The sequence below is a fragment of the Egretta garzetta genome, unplaced genomic scaffold, assembly GCF_000687185.1.
Source record: "Egretta garzetta isolate BGI_Z169 unplaced genomic scaffold, ASM68718v1 scaffold30, whole genome shotgun sequence".
Taxonomy (NCBI): domain Eukaryota; kingdom Metazoa; phylum Chordata; class Aves; order Pelecaniformes; family Ardeidae; genus Egretta; species Egretta garzetta.
The window spans coordinates 3879708-3896938 of record NW_009258383.1 but is presented as its reverse complement, the minus strand read 5'-3'; the positions used below and the strand labels follow the sequence as shown (position 1 = coordinate 3896938).

The following is a 17231-nucleotide window of genomic DNA, read 5'->3' as shown; positions in this document are numbered from 1 at the left end:
GGCGGGGAACGTATTGTGTCCGCTACCCGTGCTCCTGTCTCTTCTCTTTCTAGCTCAGCTGGACCGACGGAGCAGCGCTGGCATTTGTATTTAATTGTGTTCATGAATGGTTCTAACGCACTGTTAGTCTGAGCTGTGTTTCCACAGGTGGACAGATTTGTCGCTCTTCAGTCAAACCCTTTCAAAATTCTCAGTTGTTTTTTACTTTTAGTACTTCTGTATGTTTTCCTGCTACTTTTGGGGGAAAAAAAACCCCAACTCTTGTCAATTTATTACAAATATAATCTGACGCAAAGGCAGAAATCTTTGCAGAGTTCCTTCTGAGTGTGTTGAGAAGCTTAGGCCCCATTTTTCAACCAGCAGCCACGTTTATGACTGTAAAGAAACTTTGAACTCCCGTGTCACTTTCTAGAAACACGTAGGTGCTGTGACCTCACTGTAAATCTTAAGTAATGGTACTTCTGCCTAAAAAATTAATATTTAGGGGCTGATAAATGCCATGTGGCTAAACCAGGTGTGTCTGTAACACCACCCTAGATTTACTTCTACGCTTTTGATTTATGTTGTGTAATAGTATTTTCACAAGATAAAATAAGCCTTATAAAACAAGTGTTGGATATGCTCCTTACTAGATCAAGAGAGGTGTTAGTATATTTATCATAAAAAGGTGGGCATTTGATAATGCTTAGGTCTTCAGTCCTTTTCTTTGTCAGACTAACAGCTCGCTCTTGGGTGTGAACCAAGAGGGGTTAGACCGAAGGCCACCCAGCTCAGTATGCTGTTTCTGAAAAAGTGAATTCATAAATCATAGAATCATAGAATTGTTTAGGTTGGAAAAGACCTTTCAGATCATCAAGTCCAACTGTTAACCTAACCCTGCCATCCCACCACTAAACCATGTCCCTAAGCACCTCGTCTACCTGTCTTTTAAATACCTCCAGGGATGGGGACTCCACCACTTCCCTGGGCAGCCCGTTCCAATGCTTAACAACCCTTTCATTGAAAATTTTTCCTGATGTCTAACCTAAACCTGCAACTTGAGGCTGTTTGATGGATTTTTATGGAAGGAGTGCAAAGAAAAGAACATGCCTTGTTTTAGCATGTCTCTGGCAAACAGTGCCTTAAGGAACATCCTGAAACTACTTAATCTGCTGGCAGGTCAAGCAAAAGTCTTAAATGTCTGTTGTGGCTTTTACCAGCTGCAGTAGAATTTGCTGCTTTCCCTTGCCATTTCAACTGTCAGTCCAGAATTCCTTGTTTAGTAGGCTGGACATAGAAGCTGGGCACCAGTACTTCTGCTGTGGGCACCAGCTACCTGGTACCTCTTTTTTTAGCCTGTGATTGTGTTAGGGTCACGTCCACATTGCACATCCTGTCAACAAAGAATTGCAAAGACAGCCCATAGAACTGCCATGCTGAGGTTTCTGTCCTTCCTGTAAACGCAGTAGCCAGGCTTCTACACAGTGCTTTCTATTACGTATGTAAAAGTAGCTGTGCCTGTTTGAAAGCTCTGGAGCAGTTGTTCACATCTGTTATTATACAGTCTGTGTAATAGTCATAGTTATGGTATTTTGGCCTGAAGCTATATGGTATATTAACTTACAAACATATTCAGAATTGTGCGTCACTAGTTATGGTATTTTGGCCTGAAGCTATATGGTACTTACAAACATATTCAGAATTGTGCGTCATTTGGTAGGAAGTGCTGTACTTTGATGCTTTTGTAAAACAAGACAAAGGGAACAACCCTGACTCTCTAAATGACGTCATTTTAGTCAACTTCCTATACTTGGCAATTGGTACTTCTGACTGGGAGGAGGGGGAACTTCTCGACTCCCGCTGTGATGAAATGGAAACATACATTTCATCCAGCCTTGTTGAGAATTTGTCGTTAGCTTAATTTACAGAATAACATTAGAACAGTTTACAAGTACAAACTAAAAAATTGTTATTACTTACACTTAAAGAACAGCTTTATGGGTTAACATCATATCTATTATGAAAATAGCATCATAATCTTTCTTTTAAAATCTTGATATCATAGATACCAAGCACACAGTGAAACTGTTTGAGACGGAGCTTTTATCGTGAATGTGGTTGGTGTTTTTTTTAAGAAAAAAGGCACCCAAACACAAAACATCTTTAAATTGCATTGAAGAGGAATTTTTGAACCAAAGGCATTCAGACAATTTTAGTGTGGCATTCTGACTAGCCATATAAATATTGATTAATGTTATAGTGGGATTGCTAGTTGAATTAATCTAGTAGGATCTTTATCGTAAACTATATAATAGTTCTTTTTTGTTTGCCTTTCTCAGTCTTGGTCTCTCTTCTTTGGTTTCAAATCTCTGATTTGAGGCCTAAGACTGATTTTTGTCTTGACAGGACGTGGCTTTAATTCTCCCGTGCCTGTGCTGCTGTCCAACTGTTGTCTGTAGGAGATCTTCATTAGAGGTTGGAGGAAGTGGATGTGTGGAGCTGAGGAGCTTTCATTCCCTTCTCTGCTTCCTCTGCCAAGGCAGTTTTCTGGGTAACAGTCCTGAAGCTCCATCACCCAAAAAGCAAAGGCAGTAATGGGAATAGCGTGGCAGAATGGTGACAGATAGGAGTGTTCTGCTCAGAGGCCTGGCTTCTTGTCTGAGGTCTTGTTTGTAGAGAAATACATGTAAAGATCAGAGTATGCTCTCTCCTTTAAATGCGGGTGTGAGCAAATGGTATTTGTCTTTGTTAGAGAATGATCTCAACGGTCCTATTTTGAGTTAGGTTTACTGCTCTGTGTAGTAGCCTCAGTGGTCCCTTCACATCTCCATATAATGCCTAGGTTGATTTCCATAGAAGTAATCTGAAAACACTATGTGGGCAGAAATTTTATAGTATTAAATTACAACCATTCCTCAGTTTTCCATCTTTGACTTGCATAAAGAAAGATAACTGAAACGTTTGAAAAAGACTGAATCTCTATCCCAGGAACATGCGGTGCCTCTTCCTGATTGCCGAGGGTGACATTAAGGAAGTGCCTTTTTAAATGGCAAGAGAGCTTCTCCACATGTGAAGAGCACTTGCTCCAGTGGTGGTTTCTGTCTAACTACTGACTCTTGTGTTTATAGGCGATGGAGCGCCTACTGGTAACTATGGCTATACCAATAGTGGATACAGTGTTTATGAAGAAGAAAATGAAAGGTTAACAGAAAGTCTGCGTACAAAAGTCAGTGCCATTAAATCAGTAAGTATTTAATTATAGTGGTATTGTCACATTTATTGAATTAAATTATATGGACCAGTGAAGCAGTAGACTTAGTTTAAAACATAAATTTAATACAAGAAAGAATTATTGTCAACCAACATGGGTAATCATTCATTTGTATAACTGATTCTTCCTTTAATTGGATTTTTAGCTAGAGGTCCTTTTTTGCTAATCTTGAGGACAGCTGTGGTGTTACTTACAGCTTATTGTCCTACAGAATGAATTACTGCCCCTGCAGAAACTAGAAAATTTGAGTTTAGGTCAGTAAGCTGGCTCAGGTTCATTTAAGAAAATGGACTACTTGTTTTTGGTGCTACCATTATGGCCCATCAGCTTCTGCTGATAAATCTGAAATGTAAAAACAGCTGTTGGAAACAGCAGGCTAATATAGAGAAATTTGTTGTTTTAATGGTTCTGATTCCTTCCAGAGACTGAGGACTTCTTTCAAGCAAGTCTAACTGAAAGACAGCTCTGTGATTAAAATTGTGTGGGTTTTTTTTCTTAACAACTTAAGATTTTTTAAAAATAGGTTCTTAGCAATAGTTGCTGTTTCTATGTATGTAGTACAAGCCGATGAATTCTTAGGCCTAAACTCATTCAAATTTCTATTGCTAATAATATCCTGTTGCTTAAAGTTAATTTGTTTAGTCTCAAATAGAAAATAAAACCTTAGGTTTAAGTTAAGAGATTATCCACCTAAATAATTTAGAATAAGTTAAGGAGGTAAAAAGAAAAGCTTTGACCTTTGCTACAGAACTTAACTTCTCGTTTCCTTCTCTGGTACATCGTATTTCAAATCGGTGTCCCAGGGTATGTCTACAGTGTGGCTGATAGTGTCCCATGGAGTAGCATGTGTGCTCTTTCTGCAGTTGCATCTTTTAGTGCAATGTAAGGATCTTGGAGTATGGCATAACCTTCAGATAATCTTCCTAGAAGCCTGATGTTTCACTCTTGACTTGGTAGATTGTGGTGAAATGCAGCAGTAAGAAATAATGATATTTAGGTTGGGTCACAAAACCCATACGGGTTTTGGCTAATCCAAAGCATTGGGGCCTGGAGCACATTTTCCCTCCCTGCTAGGAGCTGAGCCGGTTGTTCAAGGCTGGTGTGCTGATGAGAACTGCTATGGAGGAAGAGCTGCTAAGAAGCCTCAGTGGGGGTTCTTCCGTTTCACTGGCGAGCTGCTCTTAAGCTGAGATTCTCCTGGTGGCCCCTGCCTTTGCTGCATTGCAGCTGTGTTGCAGCTTTGTCTGCGCCTGGTCTCGTACCTCCCTGATCCCAACGCTAACCTGCACACTTGACTTTCTGGCTTGACCTGGGACCTGTCTCATTGCTGTGGATGTGCTGGGTGATCTCCAGGCAGTTGCTGACCCTGGTTACTACCTCTGGACTGACTCTCACTTGCATACTCAACTTGCCGCCTTGACCTGCTGCACCCTTGGTGTTTCATGACATGAAGCAGGGAAGGAATAGACAAGTTCACAACACAAATTCCTGTTTATAGTACAGTGTTAGCAGCTTACAGGTGTCAACTCCAGCAACACAGTCAAAAAGGGTGCTCATGGTCCTCTGTGGTGTGTGCCAGTAGTTTTAACAGTTGTTCCGGGAAATGGATAATTGCTACTTAGACTTGATGAAATCTTGAATTTTTGAAAGTCCATGCAATAATTCTCACAAGGAATTCTCTGTTCAAGGAGAAAGCCAGGAGGAGGAGCATTGAGTACCTTCTGTGACTCTAGACACATCTAGTCAAATGACAAATATTTACCTTCCCAACTGTTACTGACAGAATACTGCACGTGTTATTTTGTTTTTTAAGAATACCAGGTACTGTTTCCACATTTTACCTGGGGAAATGCTACTCATGTTACATATTTTACATTGGTTTCTCCTATGTATAACTGATTATTCATATTTACTACTTTTTTTTTTTAAACAGCTTTCCATTGAAATTGGAACAGAAGTTAAAAACCAAAATAAAATGTTATCAGAAATGGTAAGTGTTTAGTCACTAACTTTCTTTAAATATGGGGCAAGATTAAGAAGTAATGTAAAGCATTCCTTCTTTCAGTACGCACATTTGCATTAAAATGTTGACACCTTGTTTTTGACTGTAAAATATGACTAATCCAGCAGCAGTATTTCTGTTCAAAAAGATAGATGTGCAAATGCATTACTTCCAAAGCACAACCAAGGTCTTCATACTTAAGATGCAACTATTTGTTTTCAATTAGCAAATGTATACTGTTATTAAAAAGGCAGTTCTATATTTAAATGTATTTAAGAATAGAAGAGGGAAGCAAAAAATAAGGAAGTTTTTGATTGCATCCATCTGGATAAGTGGGCGAAAGTTTTTCCTGGTTAATTTTCAGAAACTGCCTCTGAAATGATTTTAGTTCTGGAAAATTTGAAAAAAACAGGAGAAACTGCACTTAGCAAGCATTAGGGATATTTTTTCTTTTTGAGTAACATGGTTTTTTTTGGTTTGTTTGTTTGTTTTTAAATGTAGGATAATGATTTTGACTCTACGGGTGGACTTCTAGGTGCAACTATGGGCAGACTGAGAACACTCTCCAGAGGAAGCCAGACAAAGCTATTATGCTACATGATGCTCTTTGCATTGTTTGTTTTTTTTGTAATATACTGGATTATTAAACTGAGGTGATGCATGTTACCTTCAGTTTAAATTGTGTAATTTCAACTATAAAGCAGCCTTAATTAATGAAGACATTGATCTGAAGTTGCATATTCTGTTGATAAAACACAGTGAAATAGTTGTAAATTGCATTAACTATTAATGCAATGTATTAATGCAATGTTATATATAGTTTTCTTAATGTATCAGAATTTTTCCCATCATCCCCTGTTTTGGGGGGATTATTTGTAAATATGCAGAAACTGCTAGCATAGTAGGTTGTTTTTTTTAATAGGGGAAAATTGTTTTTAGAATTGATTTTTAAAAAATACAGAAAACAACAGCTGTTTGGGTATGAAGTCATTGCAGAATTACAAGGCTTTCTCTTTCATTCTGCGTTTTATGCTGGGCTGTGCTCTAAATTAGAGCTCCAGTTGCAGGCATATAGTGATTTCTAGGTTGCAAAAGCATGAAGAATACTTTGACCTTTCTAAATTGGTTTTATCTGTGGATTTTTAAAAGGCTGACCTGAAGCCAACAAATGTAATAGTGGTACCCCCAAAAATTATTTTTGTGGATAGGTCGGATAGTATATGTGTTTAAGTAGCTTAAACTGTGTGTTTTGGGGAGAAGTTAAACTGGATTTTTTTTATTTAAATGTGATAAATCATGCTTACACGTCTGCTCTTTCAAGCAAATGCCTTTGATCATTGGGATCAACTAAGGTGGACACAGTACAAATGTTTTCTTTATATTTAAAGTATCTAAAACTTAATGATTCCATTGAATCACTAGAACTTTTACCATTAGTCTATTTACTTTTCAGTCTGTGATGATCCCTAAATCTACACCACATGATGTCTGAAATATGAGGTCAGAGATTTTGGATTTTATATTAAAGTATATTATGATGCACCTGTCGGAGGTGCTATCATATTAAGGTTTTTTTTATCTTTAAGACTTAGCTTTGGCTCACCAATTGGTTTCTAATAGTTGAAGCTATTACATTGCTGAGTTTAACATTCAAAAAATTAAGTTTCCTAGATATTGAAATTGTATCTACAATTTTGAAAAACTTTTCTAGAAATACTGTATAGCATTAATAACTAAATACAAACTGACAAATAAAATGTTCTGTAGTATTCTAGCTAGTGTTGCTTACATGCATTCTTTTCTACTGTAGAATACCAATGTATTTTTTTGAAATGGCGCTGCATTTAAGGGGCTATACTTGTGTGGGGAGCACTATTAAAATAAGAAATGGAGGTGTATGCTACATTTCTGTCACATTAGATTTCATATAAAACGGAAGCGTGACGTGTAAATCACTTATCTCATATAAAACACACAGAATGCGTAAAAGTAATTAAAGCTCAAATATTTCTAGCCAATTTAATCTTTGACTGTTAAAAGGTCTACAATACTTCTACAAATAACAGAACATCTAATTACTAACACCAGGATAATGCGTCATCTTGATATGAGAATTGCTAGACTTGTTAAACAAATATAGCATCCCAAAGCTAGTCAACTGGATATAGTTTGCCATCCAAGATTGATGCACTTGTATAATTTTAATAAGACAGCGGAGTGCAAGGTATGTAACAAGTGAGATGATAATTACTGACATACCTGTTTGACAGCCATACTCCCCTGATAGTTGATCATCTTCTAGAAATATGTTTCTGGCTCTTAAACATGGTATCTGTACAATTTCTAGACATGATTTTTTTTTTTTTTAATGATCAATCTGCCATGCCAATACATCGAAAACGTTTTTAAGTATCTAAAGTAGAAAAATGGGTGGATGGAGCTAGTTAGGTGGCTGATACATTTCCTATCTATCTGTGTTCTCAAAAATACACTAGGGTGTCCATTAAGACTTGACAGAGCATGTATTGGTAAAAATCTTTTACCAGTCCTTCAGATCATGTATGAAACCAACAGGATTTTCATTTTCAGTGTCAAACTAGATTAAAAGGTAATTAATGCAGAATAGGAACTTGGTCTTCTTCCCTCCGTGCCCTCCCCCGCCCCCCGCCATTCTTTGGTGGTGCAGAAGAGTGAGGGGAAATTCATTGGGTGGGGAATCTTAAGCCTTGTGTCTTTCTGTGTCTTCATTTAAGGAGGGTTGGCTTTTTTTTTTTTTTTTGTACTTGTCTAGGTAAGGCAGGGAATGGGGAGAAAGCTTAAACACAAGGAATTTATGAAGCCTCCAAACAGCTTTCTACATCTCTGTGTTTATTAGAAAACACACAAGGGCTTTTTTAATTAAGTGCTAAAACACCACTCCGTTCGGCTCTTTTAACCTGAAGTTTCTGATAAAATGAAACTGCTTTGAGAATATTTCAGTTGGGAAGGGGAATGGCAACTGGTGGAAACCAGGCATTGCAGCCTTAGAATTTTCCTCAGCGTCTGCACTTGCTTTACTGATAATTTTATGGTAGAAAAGTATTACTCTGACAATCCTTAAAATTTACAAATAGCAAGATTTCAGGATGCTGTAGTATGATCTTGTAGAATAAAATACTCTATGCAGTGGATATGATAGAAAAATACTAGTAGCATTTAATTGTACTTCTACGAAGTTGCAGTTAATAGCAGCTGCATGGGAATCCTGCAGGTATGTTTATTCTTGGTTTTGAAAGCTTGTACATAATTTTTACACAATATTTATATATCGTGTTTCTCAGTTTCATGTAACTTAACCTCTACCTAGCAACCATACAGATTATTTCCAGGTGGAAGAAAATACCATCTTTTAACTATCAAACTGTTAACCTGACAGTAGTAGCACGAAGATTTCTTAAGAAATGCTTAACACATCCAGTTGGTTACAAGGAAAAGTCCACTGAAGCTTTTTTTTTTTTTTTTGCAATAAGGCAGGTTGTCTCTTCTGACTGAAATGGCTGCTTTAGCAAGAGTTGCTGATGTTGGTTTTGAAGGTATGGCTGATACGCAAGTAAATGTAAAGAGTAAGATTTAAAGAAGATCAAATTAAGAATTTATGCTTGTCATGGCAGATATATAGCAGTGAGACACTTTGTTTAACAAATCACAGTAATTTTGAAAATAGTTAGTATACACTTATGGTTTAAGGTGCCTGTGGCATATAATACAAATTGTACCATCTCATTTAAGTAATTAATAAGACAATTTTCATATTAACATTGGTTTAAAAAATATTTTTTAATAATTACACACAAAACATGATACTTCACTGCAGAAGTTCAGGCTTCTAAAAGCTTCAGATGCGACTAAACAGTTGTTTGTAGAATTCTACAAATAAAAATCAACCCCCACTCCCACCACCAAACATCCGTAACAGAGTGTAGTACAAGTAAGCGTGAACTTGGCAAAGATGAGAGAGCTCATTTTGATGATTACTTGCTAAAATTGAAAGATAGGGAAGGTACTCATAATTGAGCGCAAAATCAATGTTCCAGTATTTGAATATGGAAGGGAATAATTTGTGCCTTATTATTGATCTTGAAAGCAAAGTTACACTGAAATTAGATTAGGCTACTAGGGAAATCATAGCTGTATCCATGTGGAGGTTATGTTTCTTAATTGGTGGCTTAGATGCTCTAAAATGTAGAGATACCTTGATTAAAGACTACATTTTTTTTCTGTGCTTAGTGTGGATTGCTAGACCCCCCCCCAAAAAGCAACCCACTGAAAAAAAAGGAAAAAACATTTGAAGGAGGCCACATGCTTTCAGACTGCTTCACAGCAACATAACTTTGATATTGGAGAGCACGTAGAATGATGATGGCCAAAGACCCTGATAAGCAGTTCATTGGCAAAATTACTGTTACGTTTTCTACTTATTTTACCCTTGCAACATGTACTGGCTGTTACCTTCAGCGTGCAGTACAACCCATGCTCTTGCTTGCTTAATTTTCAAGGAAGAGTGGAGATGGCATCACTTGCTTGGCAGTGTTTCCATGTATTTGCATATGATGGAAAGCATGGTTTCATCTGTACCACCTCCTATGGACATTAGTCTTAAGTCCCTGTAGAAACATAAAGAGTAGATCTAAACATTTACATGCTATACTGATGGAACAAGTACAGAACTGTACATATGCATTGATTCTATACATTTATTATGGAGCTGCTTTTATTACATTGAAACCTCTTGTTTACAGAAGTACATACATGGTGCAGACAAATGTGTTGTCAGCACCGTAAAATATCCTTTTGTGTACAGGGATGTTGCTAAGTCAAAATCAAAACGCTCAAGATAGATAGAATTTGGCATGTCTAATTTTCAGATTCTTTCCAAAATAACCTTAACTTGGCATAACACTGTATTTTTATCACAAAGTAAGTTAAAACCTCTCCTAGCATACAACTGCCCCTGCTTAAGCCCAGCCAGACCTCCTGCAGTTGAATTCCATAGAGATTTCTGTTTAGGTCTGATCACTTTGGACTGGCATATAAAGCATCCCAGGCTCTTCCCGGGGTTTTCTGCTGGATCGCCTGCTCAGACAACCTACACATTACGTACAAACGCCAGTTATCTGCAGAACACCTCATCCATTGCCTCCTCCTGGTGAGATGGGCTGCAATGCGGGTGCCTAAGCCTGCAGCTGAATTTTAGGAGGGAAGGGAGCTTTTGGAGGGCCAGCAGCAAAAAACTGTTGCAGCACTTAACTTTGCTTAACTGCATGGTAAAAAGAGTCAATCAGTACATGAGATATTGGAGAACTGTATGGAGAAGGTGCAGTTTTCATTCAGGTTTTTAACCAACAAGCACCCTGGTCTCCCTAATGGCTATGTGAGAGCTGGTATAATCTGTATTAGTATTATATATTAGTATGGTATAGCATTATAACATACTATTAGTATTGCACAGTAGTATAGTATAGCAGTATATAGTATATGAAGCTTCTCTGCTTTAAAAATGAATGGCTGCTCCAAGTTTATTTACCTTCTATTTGATATTTCTGATCACACTCCTTTAAAAACTGCCATTAATATCACTGAGTCATCCTGAACAGTATTGGCTAAGTTCCCTGTGCTAGCCAGACTACAAACTATTGCAATCTTAAGCAACTTTCTTCACAAATTTCTTTTCTCCTCTGGGGAGAATTAGAAAAAAAAATCCAGAACACTGAAACAGTTCTGCTAAACTACCTCTACCTAATTCAATAACCTGAAGATTCCCCACCTTCCTATGGGCCTTGTTGAAGGCCACAGAGCTGGAGCAATGGTAGGTTACTTGTTCTTTGTGCTGCAGTGCTGTCTGCTTTTTCAAGCTGCAGAAAGCCCCCACCAATGCTTAGCCTCTTGCATCTTCACAGCACTGTAGCAACACTAAGTAAGTAAGCCTCTTAACTCCTCTGTGGTGCTGATAAAAATCCTCCATTTGCAAGCAGGAACACATGTGCCTTGTTTATATCAAGTCAGAAGTAGGCAGTGGTGACATCTGGTTTTGGTGGTGTGTGACAGACATGTCAGGTTATCACATATACATACATGTTTTTTTAAAACAAACCACCTTTCACTTTTTTTTTTTTTTTGTGTGCATCTTTACAAAATTGCTGGTGGTTATATTTTTTGTCTCTGTGGGTGAGATAAGGAATATTTCCTACAGAATCTACAGGCAGGTGACTAACAACAGTCTCTCCCCCCAGGGAGACAGGACAGATGAGGTTTAAGAGGATCAAGATGACGAAGGACTGTAATGATGTTAATACAACCACCCTCTTTTGGGAAAGACCCTTGCTTTCAGCATGAGAAACCAAAACCATGGGTCTAAGCATCCTGCCAAGAACTCTATGAGGAAGCTGGGGAAGATAGCGAAGTAAGCTTGTATATCAGCTATTTATGGTACATTTATGGTTTGATAGTTTATATGGTATCAACAATGCATTATTAACACAGCGTATAAATAATATATATAAAGTATTAGGATTGTACCGCTTTAGGTAGGCTATGCCTGGAATGCTGCTGTTCTAGCAGAGCAACACTTTGCTTTCCGATCCCTCAGTCACCTTGTTGCTGCCCCCCTGCCAGAGCAGCACCTCCTGCGCTAACTGCAGCCCTGTGGAGGTGAGCACCGATCTGTGATGGCTTCACCCTGGCCAAGGACGGTGAGGAACCGGCCTGCAATGCACCGAACAGTTATGTAAAGGTATCATTTTGAGGGACCGAACCTCTAGCCACTTGCTGAATGCTCTTTTCCTTGGAGAGTGGGAGTTTGCCTGAGGAAAAGGATAAATCCTAACCATTGTGTTCTGGCCCTACAAAACACTCCCTGCAAAGAGCTTCCTCTCATTCAAGAAATTCCATGCATCAGTTGTAGATGGTAAGACTTAGTCTACTCAACCAAATCAACAGATATAAATGTTAAAAAGCAATTTTTTTTTGATGGATTAAAAAAAAATACTCATTTCTTCAATGCTTGTTAAAAAAAAATGTATTTATGAGAGAGGGTGAGGAACCCTTCCTACCCACCAAACTCAGTCCAGGTTATCAGTAATTCCAGTTAGGTAGCAAAAGGGACAAAAAGGACCCCCCACATCATCAAGCAAAGTTTCTCATCTCCATAGGTACCATGTCGTGTAACTTCCTTCAGAAATGTATCAAGCACTGCTTTAGCAAAAAAAACCCACCCCAAGCTCCCTTTAATCTTGGACTATCCTAATTTGAAGCCTGTCACGTAACAAAATTGCTCTTATTCTAATTTACAGCCTGACTGCGTTCCTGAGTAGCATAATCTGGTATAGTCCTTCAGTTTAATGTTCCTCTTTTGGCCAGTGATGACCCCTCTGCATCCAGAGCGCCATTCACCCCTCATTTTGCACAAGCCAAGCTGTTTCCATCACCCTGCCTGTAAACATTTTGGTCCCAGTTATCCTAAAAATTAGGGCTGGTCTTTGCTCCAGTCTGAGCTCTCCCTTGCAGGTGATTTCGCTAGCTGTGAAGTAGGGACAGGTACCTATCTCACAGCATGAGGAAAGCTTTTGACCTTGTGATGTGCTATATAGGCGCTAAGGCCATGGCTAATGGCACACAAAATCTGTCTGTAGCCTGAAGCTGATAAAATGTGATGGTGTTTGCAGTTGTGCATCCCACTACCATTTACTACCTGTAGCTGAGAAGCCCCGCCTGCTGAGGGAGCCACTCTATGCTACATTTCCCTCTGAAAGCCATACAGCATTGGGATCTAAAAAGCGCTTTCTGTTCACAAACGCCCTGACAGGAGCCTGCTGCACTGTCTATCTTCAGTGCAGCTGTCTTCACATAGCTTTAAAGTCCTGAGAAAATAAACTAAGTCATTTTCCTTCCCTTTTCTGGCAGTGATCAGTGCCAGTCAGACATGGGGAAGAAAGTGACTTTTGGTGACTGCAGCTCTGGTTTTTCCCTAGCAGCCTGGCTTTGTGAAAGCGGTCCCTCAGAGATGCTGCTCCCTGCTTTCCTGGTTGGGAGGCCATTGGTAAATCCTTCCCAAGGTTTATGTGGCTCTGAGTATCACTGCTTCCCAGGAGGCCATTTACATGCTGCTTCCTTTCAGGACAAGTTGCACTCGATTACAAAATGTTGACTTTTTTTCCTCACAATTAGTATTTTGTAGTACTGGCAAGATTTTTCTCCACAAAACATATTGATGTACCCTCAAGTTCAGTATTTTGTGACCTTTCCCATCTTCAAACTCAGCTAGATTGCTTACAGGCTGTCCAAATTAAGCAGCATCAAAAGGAGACACTGATCCAGAGGGAGAAGTCTGAGCTGGTACCACCCAGCGCAGCAGGACTCTGGCCAGGCTGGCACAGCCCGTTTGCCCTAAGGGGCATTTTGAAGGGACACCTGAGTAGTGGTGGGCATCACCCTGGCCTGCTCTTGAGCATAACTCCACTTTAAAGTCATCACTGTACAGTTGCCCTCTGTGATTTGCCATATTAGAGCTAGATGTCACGTGCTTCCTCTCCTAAATTCCCTCTCAAGGTACTGAGAGTTGGTAAAAGTCAACCAAAGTGGTAGGCAGGCATCTGTCTCAAAACCTCTGCAGAAAAAGGTTGAAACTACGGATTTGTTTTCACAGATGACTGAGAAGTCATTGTCAAGTCTTGTCCCAACAGTTAGCTACTGACTTCAGCACAAATTGGTTTTGTCAGCAGAAATTGATAAGTTTTGTTTCATTTGGTACAACCATAAATTGTGATAACGACAGAGACCAATTAAAAAAAACCCAGAATTGTCTAGACTCATTCTATTTTAGACATGCTTTGTAGAGAATGAAAGAAAATTTAAAATGAAATAAAGAATGAAACTGAATATTTCAACTGACATTTAAACATGAGAAATATAAAAAAATTAGTAAGAAGGAAATGCATTACTTATTCAAAAAAATTCCACTTAAAATGATATAGAAGTTTGACTTTTAACTATCCTGAATTACAGCTAAAACTTCATGTCGCAATACCTAGGTGATAGTTGAGGGAAAAAGATAAATCTGTTTTTCTTCTGCAGCTATGTGCGTTTGCCATGCTGTTTACACTTTTATCTATTTCACATGAGTAGTGAGTATTTTCCACTACTGCTTTCTTGAGTCTTTCACAGTGCAGCAAGTAAAGGAATGATAGCATTCTCCCCATCACACCCCACAAGAGTAAAGCTTCTCAGAACTGGCGGCAGCTAGGCACAGTGTTTAGTACTTAGAAACAATTTTTTAAAAAGTCCAAACTTTTTTAAGGAGGCCAGACAAGTTCCTCCTATAACAGCTGAAGTGTACATCATTATTATTGAAATATAGACATCACTACCTGAAATTTTTTAAAACTCATGTTACGAAGCCTGAAAAATTGCAGTATACTTGCTACGAAAAGTTTTCCTCCCTCTGATCTCTTATGACCTGGGGTTTTCATATAGATTGTGGGTTTGTTCAAGCATTGATTTTTCCTAAGTCATGATATCCTTGAGGCATTTCATACAGGGGAGAGAAAAATAAAAACACAACTCCAGTCTGGTGCTCTCCCTCTCCAGAATCCTGCTAGGAGGGTAAAGTCTGGAAAGTCCACTCTTACTGTTTTTTATATTGGCTAGTGTTTTTCTGTTAAACTCTTTGATATTTGGGCTGAGAACTTTTTTTTAAACCCATTCTCCTTCTCAGTATCGCTACAACTGAAAATGAGACATTTATGCATATAATCAGCCCAGTGTAGGCACCCACACAGTGAAACAGCTATCATACCCCTTCTAGAGAATACTGCACTTCAGAAAAGTCAGTTGTTTTACAAAGTTTAAAAGCCTAATGATTAAAATGACAGATGTGAATAAAGTCATTTGGCAGTTTTGTGCTGGGTCTATTAATTATCTCCCCACCAACACTAATCACTAAAATTCAAAGACTTCATGCACTGATCATGCACTATGCTGTGTGCTCTTTGAGGAATAGCGGCCGACGTGTCAAAGACTAACATTTCCTTGGAAACTTGGTAAGGATTATGCTACAACATTCTTTGTACATTGTGACTAGATGTCATGCTGTGCAGTTACGCTGCTTGCTACTTGACAAGTGTCAGAGTGACGCGAATGGTTACTCAGACTGCCGTGCAAAAAAAGCATGGCTTTAGCGAAGTTGCTGCTTTGCTGATTGTTACAGATTAACAGGATTCTGACTTGAATCTGTAATTATTTATTTAGATAATACTCCTCCCCTCTTGGAGCTTACGGTTACTCCATGATGGAATTTTACTGATTCACAGAAAATTTTAGAGTATAGTTATCACACCACCTTTAGCCTCATTTACAACAGTGTTTGTTTTAGAGGCAGAAAGATATGTTTCTTAGCCAGCTGACACAGTTTATACCAATAGGAAATACCCCGGATTTCTTCTCAGGAAAAACATGACTCTGCTGATATGCTTAGAAAGCACTCTTGAATTCACACAGAAAAGCCTTGCCCACAGTTAGCAATAACATACTGGGCTAGGAAATCTAAAGACAAATCAAAGCTGTATAAAAGCACATACACATTAACCTGGTCACATTGCTACATTGATGGTAAGCGCTTCAAGGCAAGGATTCATTTTACTCAGAGTGCCTACTGCAGTAGCTCTTAACATCTGCACCACCAGGGACCATTAGCTGCTAATAAAGAGGCTGTGAAAAAAAAAAAACCCTAAGACAAACCGTCATCTTGACAGCTGGCTTAAAACCACCACCCTTCAGCAGTCTGTACCTTCACCAGCACATTTCAGGCATCCACAAGTCAAAAAAGGTTGGGGATCTCTCTGACTTAGAACAATGGCATTCTTGTTCGTAAAATGCTATTAAAATAGAAAAAGTAACTCAGCCTACTAAAAAGAAAGAAGCTTTGTACAGATTTTTTTTAAACTAATCTTCCTAACCTTAGATTAGGTGTTATATATATAAAGGCTGAACTGAAATCTGTTACTGCAAGAAAATGCAAGTTCCATTTTGGCCCTTCTACAGAATATAAGACACCGGGGCCAGAATTTTCCTAACAGCTGCCAAGAAAACTGTTTGCTTAGAGAGAACTTTGCTCTAAGTAGATATATGGTAAAATTTGAAGGGACTTTAATTTGCAAAAAGGCCTCTGTACCCTTTTAATGACCTAACAACTTGCTGGAAGCGGCTACATCTCTTGTACATCTCACAGGGTATCATCTGTTGTGTCTGATCAGGTGGAGACTGCTATCAGAAAAGACTACTGCAGGAGCCTGATGGTGAACTCCAGTTTCACACATATATTTGGGGAAAAAGATAAAGCTGATTTTTGTTGGTTTTGGAAGAAAGCTTCTGTTTTGCTTTAGTTCTCTTCTTGTAATCAAGAGTACAAGCAAACAAAGAGCAAAGAGAAAAAAAATCACTTCTTGGTAGGCTTCCCCTTTTTTTCCCTTGTCCTATTGTCTGGCAAAACATGGAGTTTACTTCTTTCACCTGATATTCAAGCTAACCTGTGGGTAGTTCAAACTACCCAGTTGTAATGCAAAGCCAAGATTTGGCAAAGGAATAGTCAGCCTACATCCTGACACTCACACGCACCACCCCCAAGGCAATGGGACTGTGGGTGTCCTTGCATCCACAGTGAACGTCAGTGACACGCATTCAGTGGAACACCACCATTCACACCAGCTAGGAGCTGGTGTCCTTTTCAAGTGGGTGATCTTCTAGCGGTACATTTAGGCAGCCAAATTTCAGTAAAGCCATACCCTATTTTCACCACTCGCTCGCTTACCTGTAAAACCTGCTCACCAGAACCTCGCTGGTGAATCCCATTCCTCCCCAAAACTGGAGACAGCTATCAGTCACTTCACGGGCCAGGCGACCTGCCTTGAGCTTAGCCATGGAAGCAAATTTTGTCACATCGTTGCCTTC

General features: G+C 38.9%; 2 protein-coding genes across 2 annotated transcripts in view; one reads left to right on the top strand and one right to left on the bottom strand.

The window, feature by feature from the left end:
* Positions 1-3100: 3100 nt before the first annotated feature.
* Positions 3101-7563, top strand: BET1 (Bet1 golgi vesicular membrane trafficking protein; the record flags this gene model as incomplete). The annotated part of the gene is made up of 3 exons (XM_035896920.1): positions 3101-3223; positions 5184-5240; positions 5754-7563. Coding segments are annotated over 3 exons (336 nt in total), but the record flags the coding sequence as incomplete, so codon positions are not given.
* Positions 7564-9158: 1595 nt separating this feature from the next.
* LOC104128597 (probable acyl-CoA dehydrogenase 6) overlaps positions 9159-17231 on the bottom strand; it is a 79861-nt gene continuing 71788 nt past the window's right edge. The window contains exon 8 of the mRNA XM_035896912.1: positions 9159-9269. Coding sequence (XP_035752805.1) covers positions 9159-9269 — 111 coding nt within the window. The remainder of the gene's footprint in view (positions 9270-17231) is intronic.